Source organism: Phyllobates terribilis, unplaced genomic scaffold (assembly GCF_046119375.1).
Source record: "Phyllobates terribilis strain yellow unplaced genomic scaffold, ASM4611937v1 Scaffold_7__3_contigs__length_470593459, whole genome shotgun sequence".
Lineage (NCBI taxonomy): Eukaryota > Metazoa > Chordata > Amphibia > Anura > Dendrobatidae > Phyllobates > Phyllobates terribilis.
Window position 1 is genome coordinate 202,085,309 of NW_027362767.1, and position 18,172 is coordinate 202,103,480.

The window sequence follows — 18,172 nt, forward strand, 5'->3', positions numbered from 1 at the left end:
GTGGAAAACTTGTGAAAATACAGAATGCACGTCACATAATAGCTAGAAATAATGGTATTACTCATGTACAAATACATTACAGCTTATTCTGAACAGTCACCTAAAATGACAGGTACACTTTAAAGCTAAATAAAGTAATCTATAATAATGGGGTATTCTTTTGTTATGAAATTGGTATAGTTAGACAGAATGAAAAGAAACAATTTTGTAGTTGACTTGCTTTTTCTATTTGATGTCATTCTCCTGCAATAAGAGCTTTTATCTTACATAGTGTACAGCGTGTTGCTAAAGAGATTGACCACCAGAGCTTGACTGAGTATGTGCAGTAGTTACATAACAGGCTAAGGAGTTAACTCCCGAGATATCAGCCACCTCATTCCAGGCCATTGATTTCAATACAGCAGCTAAGTGCTCACCTTCCCCTCCCTGTCCACTCTTCAACCAGTGTTCCAGCTCTTCAAAATCACAAATCACCCAGCCCCCATCATCGACAGTTTTCAGAGCAGTTCTCACAGCTCACTTGAACTGTCTACCTGTTCAAAGGTGCTATTATCTTTATATCCAAATATAGTAATAATAATGTAGAACAAGCCACTAACAGACCATTAATGTATAAAGAAGCAATCAGAAGCTCAGCAGTAGGATGAAGCTAGGATGAACCAGAGCTGTCACTCAAGGTGGAGTGCCGGCCCCCAACAGCAACAAGGAAGTAAAGAAACTGGAGAGCTGTGTTCTCCTTAAGACACAAGTTGAGAATAACCCTTTAAATCTTAAGAACCCAACAATTGAATAGAAAGCAGTTATAAAGCACACATATTATGTGTCACCCCCTGGGTGATATCAGACCTCTAATAAGGGCATACAGGTGATAGGCATGTAAATCTATACATACCTGTATGGCTCATAGCAGAGGTCTGATTACAGAGAAATATGGTTTTATAAAGTCTGTTTTCCAGAGGCTTGGTGTCTGGGGGACGCCAAGCAAACCCCTCCTATCTGCTTACTATTCCCTAAATCGCCGTCTCTGTGCTAAATTACCATATTCCCCCTCCCTTGCACATCACAGGGCCCTGTGACGTGCACTGCTCTGCCTTCCCCCCCTCCCCTTCCAGGGAGCGCGCTTTGTTTCCCTCCGGCCCCACGGGGCCAGAGGGAAACAAAGGGCGATCCATGGGAGCGGCGCTCTGCGCATGCGTGGGAGGGGGAGCAGGAAAGGGCACGTCACAGGGCTGTCACAGAACCCTGTGACGTGCAGGGGAGGGGGGGTGGTAATTTAGCACAGAGGCAGCGATTTAGGGGAATAGGAAGTAGATAGGAGGGGTTTTCTTGGCATCCCCTAGACGCCAGGCCTCTGGAAAACAGACTTTATAAACCAGACTTCTCTGTAATCAGACCTCTACTATGGGCCATACATGTATGTGTAGATTTACTTTTCTATACCCTGTATGCCCATAGTAGAGGTCTGATATCGTCCATTCCCTTTAAAGGGGATCTGTAAGCATGAATTCAGATCCCAAACTATTCACACTGTATGTAGCTCTTTCAAAGATAAGTCCAGACATGCATTTGTGTAGCCAGTCTGTTCCTCCATCACTGATAAATCAGTGCTTGGATTGCTATACAAATGAGGTTGTAGATCTGAAGCGTCTGTCATTCCAGCTCTATTTCCCACCTAGTGCTGCCTCCTTCTGCTTAACTGACAGCCTCTATGCTGTATGACTTCAGACAACGGAGCAGTCAGTCAAGTAGAAGGAGGCAGCGCTGGGTGGAGAATAGAGCTGGAGTGACTGAGGCTTCAGATCTACCATAGCCCTTCAGACTCATTTGCATATCAATTAAAATGCTGATTTCTCAATAATGGACTAAATATGTACAGGCATTGCTGAAGTTGTCTTTGAAAGAGATGAATAATTTGGTGGATGAAATCCTGCTGACAGATTCCCTTCATGTTCTTGAGGATACTTTTTGAGACATTATGTGTTTTCACTTGTTACAGTTTTTTTCTTAAACAATATGAACTGTGTGGCAAATCTTGCACATTTCTATGTGTATGTATCCATGACAATTTTTAAAAGCCTCAAAAATAAACTTTTTCATGAAAAAGTCTTACCTGTTGTGAATACAACTTTCTTAGTAACCAGTCTGGTTTCGATGATACTAAACTGGGGCAGTTCCAGAGCAGGTACCCCAGTGACAGCTGCCTCTTCCCCTCCCTGCCAGAAAAATTCAATATCATCGGTTGTGTATCCATCTGCAAACGAAAAAGTAATCAGATTATTAGCAAAGAAGAACAGATATGTTTTGGCCCCTATCAATCTATAAGAGCTGGGCTATTTGAAGCAATCAGTTGCAGCCGTTTTTCTTCTGTCAATATTTATTGATAAATTATATTGCTCCATTAACATTTATTAATAATGTGCAATAAAATTATTTTAATCAAATTATTTATCAGAAGAATCTGGTCACATGCCCCTCCATCAATTGTCAATATGAGGACAGGAGCACTGCTCAGTCTGCGAAAAAAGCTGAACCCTAAGGGGGATCAGATGTTAAAGGGAATCTGTGTAATCCGATAGCAGTATGATTTCGGGGCTGAGACCCTGATTCCAGAGATGTGTCACTTACTGAGCTGCTTGCTGTAGCTTTTATAAAATCCCTGTTTTCTCTTCTGCAGATCTAGCAGTTCTCTGAATGCTGAGCTCTGTATAACCCCACCCACACCACTGATTGGCTGCTTTCTGTGTACACTGTGCATAGGCAGAAAGCTGCCAATCAGTGATGGGGTTGGAGTTAGACAAGGAGGCACGAGACACCTAGCCTTGCAGAAAAGTCTGGCAAGCGTTCCTTTGTACGCACATTCACACGTGGCTGTCCTGAGGAAGGAGTCGGATTTGACTCTGAAACGCGTTGACAATAAACCACCTTTCATTAGTTTGTCTTCAGATCCGTCCTTTCAATCAGCAGCGCACTTGAAATCCACGTATCCCGGCTTTTTATGCAGGATCAAGGAGAGACAGAAGCCGGCTGAACGATCGGATGAACCATCGCTTGACCAACAGCTATCTATTGTGTATGGGATCCATTAGGCCATGTTCCCACGTAATGTAAACACTGCTTTTCTCCTGTATTTGTCTGTAGAGACAATTTGCTGTGTTTAACTATTCAAGCAATGTTAATGCTATTTCATGCCATGTGCTGTATAAGTCCGATCCATCAAGACTGCGAGAACATATGCTACACAGGTCTTGTGGAGCACAAAGTGCCAAAATCATTAACAGGCCCAAGCCATTCCATGTGCCGCACCAGAAATACTACTCCAGTCATAGACTGGCAGAGCTGATTCAAAACGGCAAGAAAACAACAAAAGTCACAAAATGTATGTGCAACTCTGCATTGCGCAAACATTTTGAGACTTTTCTAATTGTTTTATGCCTCATTTCTAGTGTAATAGCTTTGATGAATCGGCCACTGTGTGTTTAGATATGCTGTTGAACTGTGCGTTTTTTGGAGCATTTTTTCTCTATGTGCTTCTTTGGGGAATCCCATAAAAAATATACAGTCACATTTTCAAGCGCAAAATGTATTTATGTATTAAAAACCCATAAAAAACCCCACTGCTTCAAATCTGCAAAAAAAAACACATTAAAAAGGGGGAAATTGTATAAAGAGATGTAACCCAAATGCAGTCATCAGAGCAGATTGCTTATGTGTATTTTGGTGCAGAAAAAAACCTGCATTTTTGCACATGGAACCATGGTCTTAATGTCTAAGAGAATACTCTGATAATGCAAAATCAGAGGTCTAAGTTTCACATTATCATGGCTCCAACTTCCAGGAGAGGTGTGCTGATGCCTGTTGATAACTTGATAGTTGCTACATCAGGCCTGTACAACATACAGCCTGCGGGCTGCATGCGGCCCACCAAAGGATGTTGTGCGGCCCACGCAGCTGTCCGGGAGATGCCACTTCCTTCCTATATTCAAACACTGTGACACCGAGACTGGGGCAGAGGAGCTTGTGTCAGTCCCTGGCCGATGTGCAGCGGCATGTTGAGTTCAGCATGCTGCTGCCATCATCATGCTGCTGCCGGTGCCAGGGCCGCCCAGGCAGTGGAGACATCGGGTACTGGTAAGCGCTCCATGGAGGAGCAGAAGATGAAATGTGCTTTCATTTTAGATGAGGGGGGGGGGGGAAGGGTTAGGTTTATTGCTAGGGCACACAATGAAGGACATTATAAGGCAATTAGCGGATTGTGAAAGGGGGCATAGTATAGCGAGGGGCAGTGGGGACAATATGCAGAGACGCATTATGGGGGAGATATGGAAGGAGCAGTTTAGGGTGATAATATGGAGAGGGGCAGTGTCAGGGTATATTATGGAGAGTGGCAGTGTGGGGGGTTTAATGTGGAGAGAGGCTATGAAGGGGTATATCATGGAGAGGTGCTGTGAGGGGGTATATTATGGAGAGGGGCTGTGAGGAGGTATATTATGCAGAGGGGCAGTGTGGGGAATATTATACAGAGGGTCAGTGTGGGGGGTTTATATAGAGAGGCAGTGTGGGTGGATATTATGCAGAGGGAAAGTGTGGGGTGATAATATAGAGAGGGGCAGTGTCAGGGTATATTATGGAGAGTGGCAGTGTGGGGGGTTTAATGAGGAGAGAGGCTGTGAAGGGATATATCACGGAGAGGGGCTGTGACGGGGTATATAATGGAGAGGGGCAGTGTAGGAGGGGACATTATGGAGAGGGGCAGTATAGGGGGATATTATACAGAGGGGCCGTGTGGGGGGTTTATATAGAGAGGCAGTGTGGGGGATATTATGCAGAGGGGAACTGTGGGGGTATAGTATTGAGAGGGACAGTGTGGGGGGACATTATGGAGAAGGGCAGTATGGGGGGATATTATAGAGAGGGGCAGTATGGTGGGATATTTTGTGCAGGAAGCACAATGAGGGGCTATTATTTATTGAGGGGTGCAGCATAGGAGACATTTATATTTATGGGACATTATAATGATACTTTTATTTTTAAGGGCACCGTGTCAGGATGTGCTGCAGAAGACAGAGAAGAGGTAAGTCTGGAGAGAAGCTTTGGGTATGAAATCTCATCATGGCGTCTGGATAAAATGGAGAAAAAAAGAAAGAGAACGACTTCAATCAGAACAGATGTCACCTACAGTTACGAGCAAAAGAGTAAATGTTCTGAACTTTTGACTTTCAGGCTCCATATCTCACCATCCACTTCTGCTTCGAACGTGAGACTACCATAATTTTATAGACAATATAGTACATACTTAGTTATGCAGATTCTTGTCATGTCACTGCATGATTACTCCTTGTGGTGGAAAAATCTTTTTCTTCCTGTATACTGCAAAATACAACCTGTTCTTACATTCCCTCAGTGTGTTATTAGGTTGATTCCCAAATAAAAGGTCTCTGGTTTGAATCAAGGAGCAGCCATGAAGAAGAGAAACAGCATTATCCTGCTGATAGCCGTCTCTCGGCCAAGAGAATTGCCAAACTGCATCATGTGAGTGTCATGACAATTGGAAGAATACGAAATGTAGTCCATCCATCCATTCAAAAGCCAAGAGGTGGACGTCCAGGCAACATATCGGAGTCAACAAGTCGGCTCATCACAAGGTCTATCAGTTCTGGTGCGACAAACACAGCAGTGGAGGAGGCTTGTATGCTTTGTAATAGTGAGATCACAGATGTCCATACAAGCACCATACGACGCATGTTACACAAGTCTGGAATGGTTGCCCAAAGAAAGGAAGCCACAACTTCAATATCATCATAAGAAGCGTCGGCTTGAGTTTGCAAAAAAGTACAAAAAGTGGAAAGTAGAAGATTGGAAATGGGTGATTTGAAGCGATGAGACAAAAGTCAATAGACTAGGCTCTGATGGGTGCGAATGAGTCTGGAAGAAACAAGGGAAAAAGGGGCTAATGGATCGAGAAACTGAAGGAACTATCAAGTTCAGTGGAGGAAGCCTGATGATATGTGGTTGTTGAAACAAGCAAAGGCGTTGGATACATGACCAGGGTCGATGGTGGTCTCAATGCTGAGCTATATGTGAGTATCATGCAAGACCAGTTACTTCGTACAGTCGAGTACTATGGGTATGAAAAGGACGACATAGTGTTCCAGCAGGACTACGACCCAAAGCATACTGTAATGCAGCGGCTTGCTGCATTGCCAAAATGTCAGAGGGGGTGTGTTCTGGCTGACCACGTACCTCCCCTTCAGGTGACTGATCACATGACTGTGACATCATCACAGGTGCTGTGCGCACGGAGGATATATATATCCGGGTGGTTGTGAAACACGAGAGGCAAGAGGCCTGATCCCTGTGTCTGGGACACCATTAGCCCTGGAAGGCATGAGGCCTGGAGACCACATCTGGTGAGCCTTAAACCACAGCTTTGGCAGAATGGAGCTGATAGAAGCAGCTAGACCCGGCAAAGGTAAAAGACGGTCCTTGATATGGACATTGATGTTGTTACCTTGCTGAAGTCTGTATTTGAAGCCAAGCGGGCATAGCTGCCTCTGAAAAGGCTCTAGGATATTACATGTGTAACATGCCTGCGAGACACTGAGATGAACGATGTTATAAGCAGTTTATGATGTGTAATAAACTGCTGGACTTCAGATTACCGGAAAACGTTGCATGTGTGCTTTAACTGACCCGGTGAAGTGAGTGCCCCTCAACATGATGAATAGCGCTACCTTACAGTACATAGAGATTGGCAAAGAAATGGTTCAATGACAATGAAGTAGAGGTGCTGGATTAACCCCCACAGTCCCCAGACCTCAACCCATTTGAACATTTGTGGGTAGAGTTGAAGAAAAAACTGTATAGTCAACCAGTGCGCACCAATTTGGGAACGTGTGAAAGAGACCTCGGATCAGATTTCGGTCAAGACATGTTTGAATCTGAATCTGATCGATAGCATGCCCAGAAGGATCCAGGCAGTGTTGAAAGCCACAGATTTATAAAATGCTAACAAAATAGTAAAAATTAAAATTTAGATTTTTAGGAGCAAAACAGTAACAATGCAAAGAATCTGCATAACTAATCATATGCTAAATAGCTGCAAGTCAAATATACATATGAAATAGCCAAGATAATTGTCTACAAGTGCTGCATTCATGTACTGATGGTGGTTTTGGTTCTGCATTCATGTACTGAGGTCCCATGGGATTGGTTCAGTATGGCAACCTGGCCCTTGGACCAGAAAATGTTGTGCACCCATGTCCTACATCTTTACTAGTGAATCTATAATGTTATATTGTATTAGTGATGGTACATGAAACTGCAGTACACTACACTATATTGTATATTGTTTACTTTCTTTTTTTATTGCAATATTTAAGCAGATGCAATGACAAAAAAAACAAAAATGGAATTCTGGTGTTTAGATTTTTATTCTCGTGCTGTAAATTTACATATTGTAGTCGTGAAGGGGTTAATGCACACTGATGCCATCTGTGTGTTGTCCGTGATTTTCATATGGACTTCTATGAATGATTTTCATACATGACGCTGAAAAAAAATAGAAGCGGTCTGCAAAAAAACACGGACATGGGATCAGTCCCATAGACTATAATGGTTAGGAGTTCTATTCGTGAAAACCCTATGTATAACATAAGTGAAAAATGGACATCTGAACGAGGCCATACTAAAAGTCCGGGTATCGGAAGAAAGTGGCCTTCATTCATCCTGGGATCCACAATGGTCCTCAGGTTTGTCTCTGTCTTTGGATATAAATAAAACTATTATTGAAGTTATGTCAATAAATTCAGTTTGTCATTTTTATTATAGAGAAACACTCCGCTCTTTGCTGTAATTGCATTCTTAAAAAAAACATTTTAACCAACCAGCACTTATCTAAAATATAATATAGTCTCAGAGGTTAGCAAGTGCAGGTCTGGCAGGTTGTGATTGTCTCATCGGTATTTTGCACCTGTGTTGCCGCCATCTTTATTATATGGGTTTGCTGCACCCAGTGCATTAGTCCTGAGTCCTGGGGAGGTAAGCACTGCTGCCCTTTATTGCTGTGTTAATACAAGTACTAGTCTGAAATCAACCCTTTAATGACCAGCGCCTCAGAAAATAAACACCTACAGAATCATTTTGAGCAAAGAATAATATAAATTATATTTATTAAATCTTTTAATAACAACAATCCAATTGGGCACAATTAAAATCAATTAAAAGCAAAACAAAAAACGATGGTCAAGGCAAAAATACATGATTAAATATGTAAATGTACAAGAGAATTATTAAGTGTGAATATTCAATATAATTACAGTCAGCAGGTGGCAGTAACATAATAGGGAATATATATTTAAAGATCTATTCCCACTAACTTTTTTATTGATTAAAAGTGTGTGTGCCCGCATGTTATGTAGTGTGAGCGTTGATATACTCACCTCCCACCACTCTCTCTGGTGTCCAGCGCCGTTCTTCTCAGCTGCTCACTGACGTCACCATAATTCTGATTAGCCGGCTCGTTCCATGCGCTATGTGGGAGCCGGAAGTCGATTCCGCAATGAAAGCCTATGGAGCCTTGTTCTGATACTCCATAGGCTTTCATTGTAAAAGATAGTTCCGGGTCACACAGAGCGCAGTGTGACCTGGAGGGACGTAACCCTCTGTGACCGCGACTGGGCCCGTGTAGGGGGAATGTCAACGACAAAGCACATTTCAGCTGGATGTACATCCGAGGCCAATCAAAGGCCGGCAGCTGACGTTGGCGTGCAAGTTACTGGCGGTGCATGGCGGTGACGTCGTGCACTGCCTGTCGATTGCACACTGAAGTCAGCTGCCGGCTTCTGCACCGGTCACAGAAGAGGACATTGTTGGAGTGGGAGAAAGGGAGTAGAATCAATTTTTTTTTATGCGTTAAAGAACAGCAGCAAAATGGAGGACTTATATATCAGGATGGGCCCAGGATGGGGGACATATACCAGGATGGGGGACATACAGTATATACCAGGATGGGAAACATATATACACTAGGATGGACCCCGGATGGCGGACGAGTATACTGGGATGGTGGCCACATATACCAGGATGTGAGACATCTATATTAGGATGGGCCCAGGATGGCGGACATATATACCAGGAAGAGGACCCAGGATGGGGAACATATATACCAGGATGGTGGACATATATATCAGGAATAGGACCCAGGATGGGGGACATATACAGTACAGACCAAAAGTTTGGACACACCTCCTCATTTAAAGATTTTTCTGTATTTTTATGACTATGAAAATTGTACATTCACACTGAAGGCATCAAAACTATGAATTAACACATGTGGAATTATATACTTAACAAAAAAGTGTGAAACAACTGAAAATATGTCTTATATTCTAGGTTCTTCAAAGTTGCCACCTTTTGCTTTGATGACTGCTTTGCACACTCTTGGCATTCTCTTGATGAGCTTCAAGAGGTAGTCACCGGAAATGGTCTTCCAACAATCTTGAAGGAGTTCCCAGAGATGCTTAGCACTTGTTGGCCCTTTTGCCTTCACTCTGCGGTCCAGCTCACCCCAAACCATCTCGATTGGGTTCAGGTCTGGTGACTGTGGAGGCCAGGTCATCTGACGTAGCACCCCATCACTCTCCTTCTTGGTCAAATAGCCCTTACACAGCCTGGAGGTGTGTTTGGGGTCATTGTCCTGTTGAAAAATAAATGATGGTCCAACTAAACGCAAACCGGATGGAATAGCATGCCGCTGCAAGATGCTGTGGTAGCCATGCTGGTTCAGTATGCCTGCAATTTTGAATAAATCCCCAACAGTGTCACCAGCAAAGCACCCCCACACCATCACACCTCCTCCTCCATGCTTCACGGTGGGAACCAGGCATGTAGAGTCCATCCGTTCACCTTTTCTGCGTCGCACAAAGACACGGTGGTTGGAACCAAAGATCTCAAATTTGGACTCATCAGACCAAGGCACAGATTTCCACTGGTCTAATGTCCATTCCTTGTGTTCTTTAGCCCAAACTTGTCTTTCTGCTTGTTGCCTGTCCTTAGCAGTGGTTTCCTAGCAGCTATTTTACTATGAAGGTGACGCGCCCCTGGGCCTGTGTCGCGCTGCGTTGCGCACGCGGGAGCTTACCCGGAGCCGGATCTGTTGAGGGTTGTAGTCTCGTGGCGGTGACCCGGTCCGTGCCCAGGGAGTCAAACTGAGCGGCGATGTATCAGCGGTAGATGTTGGACGACTACGCCACCCGTTGAGTACAGCTAAGGAGCTGCTGCTGCAGGACAGACCGCTGAGGCCGGTGGTAGGATTGTGCAGCGTGATAGTATAACCCCCAACGGGAGGGGTATGGCCTCAGGGCAGCCGACGTGGATGATGGGGGTAGCAGGAACCACTCGGAGACGGTACGGTGTAGTTCAGGGTCTTTACTGGTGACAAAGATAGACCCTCCCGGAGTACTGGCTAGCAATTGGGGCCTGGTCAGTCCTTGAGCAGATGGGATCTCCCCTGGCCAGGCGGAGTTGTAGGCCTCCCAAACTAACTGTACTCTTCTGGCTACCTTGCTAGAGGCGGGTATAAGTAGCCCACGTTCCTGAGTGTACCGTGTGGTGCTCACCCGTATGGCCGGTGACTCGGGTTTCTTGGCCAGAGGACCTGGAATCCCCTGCCTGACGGATTCTGCTGCTGGGTAGGAGTTAGTCCCCACAGCCTCGGACTCCGGGTCCGGTAAGAAATCTTCTCAGTCAGGGCGAGCTCTGCAGCTGCCAGCCCCTGACTCCTTGTAACACTGCTCCCACAGGGCTCCTGATGTTCTGTTCCTATATTTGCTTCTTTTCTCTGTCTCTACTTCTTCTCTACTCACTAACCCTGCCTCAGCCCTAGGTTTATATAGGGGAAGTTCTTCCCCTCCCAGGACTGGGCAGGAGGTGTGGCATGCATAGGATCCCTGACCAAGAGACCTCCCACCTGCTCTCAGACGTAATATCTCTATCACTGTGGCAACCAGACCCCTGGGGTGTCACATTCCCCCCTAGTGAAATTTAGTACTCCGAGACTAAACATATTTTTAGAAAAACATAACAAGGTATAAACAATAATAATACAATAAGAAAAACACATAAAGATGGTTACGGCGTGTCCGCAACCGGGTGCAGTTTTGAAGAAAAGCAAGGTGTCCATTTCACCAAAACAGGGAGACGTAACCAGGTAGGGGTCTGTCCTGCCCCGAGTCCTTAACAGTCTTTTAGTCCGTCCTGGGTTACGCTCCCACTATGTACACAGGATTCCCGGTAAATCCACCAAAGACTCCTATAAACAACTAGAAACACATAATTATACACAAGCAACAAGAAAAACAGGTAACCACAAATAAAACAATTTATACACTTCAAATCCTCCAACGTGCGGGTAACTGGCCTCTAGTGGCCCTAGTGGACCTACGGAGCTGACTGTCTGGCCCTGAACTACAGGGTGTAGGAGCTGTCAAGGGTAAATTGGGCAGCTGTCTACGGGCCCTTTGGCTCACTAGGGATATGGCAGGCTCACTGCAAGCAGAGGGTTGATCCTCCTGATCTGCTGGTGTGGGATCTTCTGCCTCCTGGACCGGCTGTTCTTCCAGCTCTACCTGTTGCTCCGTAGGTGCTTGGGATGCTGGTTGGAGGAAGGTGAGTACGGGTACCACAACTGCACCATTGACTTGAGTCCAAGACCGAGGGAAGTCTCCGAGCACAGTACTAACCATATCTTCCCTTTCCTCTACGGGTCGATGGTCTTCTTGTTCCTCTTCAGGGTTCCGTAGCTGTTCAGGACACTTCTTCAGGTGATCCCGGGATACAATGGCTGTGGTCTCCCCTCCGTCTTTACTGATGGTACAGACCTTCGGGTTCTCGTGGCTTGAGGGCAGTACGGTGTACGGGTCCTTCTCCCACTGGTCGTCCAACTTGTGGAGCCGTCTTTTCCTCTTCAAGACCTGCTCTCCGGGCACCAGGGGAACAGCGGGAGCATACTGGTTGTAAGTTTTCTCTTGTCTCTCCCTAGCCTGACAGAGACTTCGCTCCACGCTCTCCTGTACTTTCCGGTACTGCTGCTGCCTCTCTGTGTCCCAGTCTGCTTCTGGTGAAGTGTCCTCGGGTGTCAGGACTCCCATTTCCAGGTCAACAGGTAACTTACCAGGTCTCGCCCTCATTAGGTAAGCCGGGGTACAGTTGGTGGAACCTACCGGGATGTGGTTGTATAGGTCCACCAGATCGGGCAGCTTCTCAGGCCACAGACTGCGTTCTTCCAGGGGCAACGTTTTCAGAAGATCCATTACCACCTGGTTCATTTTCTCACAAAGTCCATTAGTTTGCGGATGATAGGGTGTCGTCCTGATCTTCCGGCAGCCATACAGATTGCAGAATTCCTGGAAGACCTCCGCTTCAAAGGCAGGTCCCTGGTCCGTCAGCACTTGGTCCGGGTACCCGTGTGGACGGCAGAAGTGCTGCTGGAAGGCTCTAGCTGCTGTTTGAGCCGTTAAGTCCTTGACGGGGACGACAACCAAGAACCGGGAGTAATGATCCACGATGGTTAACGCGTAGACGTAGCCACTTCTGCTTGGGGTCAGTTTTACATGATCCAAGGCTACCAGTTCCAACGGCTGCCGGGTGACGATGGACTGCAGGGGAGTCTTCTGGCTGGCACGGTCCTTCCTCCTCAGGTTGCACGGGCCACAGTCTCTGCACCACCTCTCGATGGTTCCCCTCATGCCTACCCAATGGAACCGCCCGCGCAGCAGGAACTCCAGCTTCTTCCATCCGAAATGCCCAGCTCCATCGTGGTATGCCTCCATCACCATGGCTGCGTCTCGTCGTGGCACCACTACTTGCCAGATTAGTTCATGCGTCCGGGAGTTAACCATCCTGCGGCACAACTTCCCCTTGTAAAGGAACAGTCTACTCTTTTCTGCCCACAGTTGCTTGGCTTCCTCCGGAGCGTCTGGGTCAAGGCGAGCCTCTGGCCGAGTCAGCATCTCCTTCACCAGCCGGACGGCAGGGTCACTGTCTTGCGTTTCCGCCCAGTTGTAGTGAGGTAAGGGGTTAAGCATAGCGCCTTGCTTACTCCCTACCCGATGGGAATACTGGATAGTCCCATGACGGTGAAACGCGGGGAGTTCGACTTCTTCCAGTCCCTCTGGATCTTCTCCTACGTCCGGTAGGTTTGGCATCCTGGACAGGGCGTCCGCGTTGGTATTGGAGCGTCCTGCCCGGTATTTGATGGTGAACTCGTAGTTGGACAGGCGGGCCATCCATCTCTGCTCTAGGGCACCGAGTCTTGCCGTGTCCAGGTGTGTCAACAGGTTGTTATCCGTGTACACGACGAACCGGGAAGAAGCGAGGTAGTGCTTAAAGCGTTCGGTGACTGCCCACACCACTGCCAGGAACTCTAGCTTAAATGAGCTGTAATTCTCAGGGTTTCTTTCGGTGGGTCGCAGTTTTCGGCTGGCGTAAGCGATTACTCGCTCTTTCCCCTGCTGGATCTGGGACAGCACGGCTCCTAGCCCGATGTTACTTGCGTCGGTGTAGAGGATAAAGGGCTGGCTGTAATCCGGGTACGCCAGGATTTCATCCCCCGTGAGGGCCATCTTCAGCTGGTGGAAGGACTCTTCTTCCAACTTCTCCCATCTGAAGGGCGGCTTCTGGTTCTTGGCCTTCCGGGACTGGCCTATCAGGAGGTCCTGCATAGGAGCTGCCTTTTTGGTGAAACCGGGGATGAACCTGCGGTAGTAGCCTACCAACCCGAGGAACTGCCGCACTTCCTTTACACTGGAGGGACTTGGCCATTCCTTAATTGCGGTGATCTTATCAGGGTCGGGAGCCACTCCGTCAGCGCTCACCACGTGTCCCAGGTACTGCACCTTTGGTTTCAGGAGGTGACACTTGGAGGGTTTCACCTTTAGGCCGTAGCTTGCCAGAGCTTCGAACACTTCCGCCAGGTGTTTCAGGTGGTCCTCATAAGTCTTAGAATATACGATGACATCGTCCAGGTACAACAGGACCGTCTCGAAGTTTCTGTGGCCCAGACAGCACTCCATTAATCGTTGGAAGGTTCCTGGTGCGTTGCAGAGTCCGAACGGCATACAGGTAAACTCGCTAAGTCCCATCGGGGTGGTGAATGCGGTCTTCTCCCGGTCCGCCTCTGCTACAGGAACCTGCCAGTACCCACTAGTGAGATCCAAGGTAGAGAAGAAGTTAGCAGATCTTAAAGCAGCCAAAGACTCCTCTATCCTTGGTAAGGGGTACGCATCCTTGTGTGTGATACGGTTGATTTTCCGGTAATCTACACACATCCTCATGGTGTTGTCTTTCTTTTTGACTAAGACTAGTGGAGCTGCCCAGGGGCTACAGCTATCCCTGATCACCCCAGCCTCCTTCATGTCTCTAAGCATCCCCTTGGCGTGTTGGTAGTGTGCAGGGGGTACGGGTCGATACCTCTCTTTTATGGGAGGATGGTCTCCCGTGGGGATGTGGTGTTCTACCCCCTTGACTCGCCCGAAGTCTAACGGGTGTTTACTAAACACTCTCTCGTACTCTTGAACCACCCGATAGACTCCCTGTTTCTGGTGTGAGGGAGTGGAGTCAGTACCCAAATGTAGTTGCTGACACCAGTCCTCCATTGTTTTCTTAGAGCCGTTACCTTCCTCCGGGTGAGATGGAGGCAAGGGTTCCACAGATTGTATAGCATTTTGGTTAATGGTATATAATTTGGCTAGCGTGGCATACCGGGGCAGGTACACTTCCCTCTTCCCGATATTGATTATGCGAACGGGCACCCTCCCATGGCGTACATTAACCACCCCCCGTGCTGTCAAGATGGTGGGCCTACTGTCTGAGTAAACTGGTTCTACCATTGCCTGGTAATCTCTACCCCTCAGACCAATAGCTGCCCGGCACCAAATCATCATTTCACTTTTTGGGGGCATGGCAATAGGAAAAGAGTCACACATTCTCACGCTACCAATCTCACCGCCGGAGAGTTCCACCTGTTGCCGTCGCATCAGTGCCCGGATCTCTTTTTGGAGCACTCGCTGCTCGCCGGAGCTGGCGTTCTTGGCAACCTGCTGTAAAAGGAAAATCACCTCTGCAAGACAATTTTCAATTACATTAGTTCCTAGAGTTATCTTTGGGTGACTCTCGTGTTTGTCAACATCTACAATGATCAGTCCCTGTGCTGCCAGTTCAACTCTACCAATTTTAATGGTCACCTCTTTAAATCCGATCTGTGGCACGGGCTGACCATTGCTGGCGATGATACTCAAGTCGTCGTCAGGGTAGCGGGTAATATCCGAGTCATTCCAGTACTGCTTGAAGAGCACGTACGGGATGGTGGTGACCTGTGACCCGGTGTCCAGTAGGGCACTCATAGGAATGCCATCCAGTACCACAGGCAAGACTGGACGTCCTCCCACATATTTGTCGTGCCAGTTCGATGGGCCTGATGATCTTTTTCCTAGGGGTTGGCCCTCTACCCTAGGTTGTGCCAGTTTAAAGGACAGTACCTTGCCATATGTCCGGGTTGATTACAGCGGCGGCAGATGGGTCGTCCGTCCTCGTTGTATCGGTCGCTGGGTCTTCCTCTGGCCGGTGGGGTCCTCCTTGGTCGACGCCACGGGATGTCCTCCGGTCCGGATGCCAGCTGGATCTTCCCTGGAGTAGAAACCTGTAAAGACTGCACAGTTCGGGTTAGCGCAGCAACGCTTTTAGCTAGCTCTTGGACCTCATGGTGCAGGTCTGGAGCCGGGTCATTGTTCAAAGCCTGCGCATCAGCTCCCACAGGCCCTGCCGACAAGGGCGCCGCCTCCTGGTGGTAAGTGGTAGTGGGGCGTCTGGGGGTCACAACGCCACTTGGTGCCGGTTCTCGAAGCACCCGGATGGCTCTGTCCTTGAACTGTGCAAATCCCAGATGAGGGTCCTGTAAGGCCATTGCCCGCAACTGGGTTCGGTGGGCATTGCAATATAAACCCTCTATAAATTGTTCAGTCAACAGCCTGTCCTCGTCTCCCACGCCGTCAGGGTCGGTCTGCTTAATGGCTCTCAGGGCCTCTTGTAGGTTCAGGGCATAGTCCCTTATACTCTCATGTGCCCGCTGTTTGCACCCGTAGAATCTAAGCTTGATCTCGGCTGAGGTACGGGTATCAAAGGTGTCCCTCAGCCGGGTTAGTGTCCCTGCGACAGTCCTCCCCCCAGGTGGCCAGGACTTTACCTCCCTTCGGGCTGCCCCAGTTAATTGGGCCACCAGGATGCTCACTTTTTGCTCTTCTGTGAGGGGGTACACCTGGAAGAGGCTATCCAGCTTTTCTCTAAAGTCATGCAGGGTATGTGACTCCCCTGAGTACTGGGGTAGCCAGGCCGCTCCCGGGATATAGGGCATGGTGAAAGGCATGACTGCAGCAGCGGTGGCGCTGGCGGGGGTTGAGGCAGTGAAGCTCTCCTCCATATCCGACATCCTCCTCCCCCCTAGTGGACCGTGGCCTACCTTGCGATGATCCTCTTCCGTAGGCCGCGGCTCCGCAGTAGATCGTCAGGGTTGAGGACCTTCCGTTGCGCTCCTGTGACGTCGGCGTCTGCTGGGCTCCTTCCAGGACCTTACGCGACGTCCGGACGTGAGGCGGGGCTTCAGTTCTCGCGCGCTTTCGGAGTCCACGCCCCTCTTCTTCCCGCTCGACGTCTTCAAGATGGCGTCCAACGGCGGGAAAACTCCACGGAAGGCGGGAAGAAGGCTGGAAATGGCGCCGGATGGCGGGAATCTTCACCGATGGCAGGAAGAAGGCTGAAGATGGCGCCGGATGGCGGGAATCTTCACCACAGGTAAGTTTGAACAGTCTTTTTCAGGCACGCAGTACCCGGTGGTTGCGGGCACGAAATCCTGCCGACTACGCCAAAAGTTGACGCGCCCCTGGGCCTGTGTCGCGCTGCGTTGCGCACGCGGGAGCTTACCCGGAGCCGGATCTGTTGAGGGTTGTAGTCTCGTGGCGGTGACCCGGTCCGTGCCCAGGGAGTCAAACTGAGCGGCGATGTATCAGCGGTAGATGTTGGACGACTACGCCACCCGTTGAGTACAGCTAAGGAGCTGCTGCTGCAGGACAGACCGCTGAGGCCGGTGGTAGGATTGTGCAGCGTGATAGTATAACCCCCAACGGGAGGGGTATGGCCTCAGGGCAGCCGACGTGGATGATGGGGGTAGCAGGAACCACTCGGAGACGGTACGGTGTAGTTCAGGGTCTTTACTGGTGACAAAGATAGACCCTCCCGGAGTACTGGCTAGCAATTGGGGCCTGGTCAGTCCTTGAGCAGATGGGATCTCCCCTGGCCAGGCGGAGTTGTAGGCCTCCCAAACTAACTGTACTCTTCTGGCTACCTTGCTAGAGGCGGGTATAAGTAGCCCACGTCCCTGAGTGTACCGTGTGGTGCTCACCCGTATGGCCGGTGACTCGGGTTTCTTGGCCAGAGGACCTGGAATCCCCTGCCTGACGGATTCTGCTGCTGGGTAGGAGTTAGTCCCCACAGCCTCGGACTCCGGGTCCGGTAAGAAATCTTCTCAGTCAGGGCGAGCTCTGCAGCTGCCAGCCCCTGACTCCTTGTAACACTGCTCCCACAGGGCTCCTGATGTTCTGTTCCTATATTTGCTTCTTTTCTCTGTCTCTACTTCTTCTCTACTCACTAACCCTGCCTCAGCCCTAGGTTTATATAGGGGAAGTTCTTCCCCTCCCAGGACTGGGCAGGAGGTGTGGCATGCATAGGATCCCTGACCAAGAGACCTCCCACCTGCTCTCAGACGTAATATCTCTATCACTGTGGCAACCAGACCCCTGGGGTGTCACAAAGGCCTGCTGCACAAAGTCTCCTCTTAACAGTTGTTGTAGAGATGTGTCTGCTGCTAGAACTCTGTGTGGCATTGACCTGGTCTCTAATCTGAGCTGCTGTTAACCTGCGATTTCTGAGGCCGGTGACTCGGATAAACTTATCCTCAGAAGCAGAGGTGACTCTTGGTCTTCCTTTCCTGGGCCGGTCTTCATGTGAGCCAGTTTCTTTGTAGCGATTGATGGTTTTTGCAACTGCACTTGGGGACACTTTCAAAGTTTGCCCAATTTTTCGGACTGACTGATCTTCATTTCGTAAAGTAATGATGGCCACTCGT

The 18,172-nt window shown here is 48.5% G+C and overlaps 1 protein-coding gene across 1 annotated transcript in view; it reads right to left on the minus strand.

Moving 5' to 3' along the window:
• Positions 1 to 18,172, minus strand: part of LOC141154165 (gamma-aminobutyric acid receptor subunit beta-4-like) — a 578,714-nt gene that overhangs the window by 76,045 nt on the left and 484,497 nt on the right. The window contains exon 6 of the mRNA XM_073639668.1: positions 2,111 to 2,251. Coding sequence (XP_073495769.1) covers positions 2,111 to 2,251 — 141 coding nt within the window. The remainder of the gene's footprint in view (positions 1 to 2,110; positions 2,252 to 18,172) is intronic.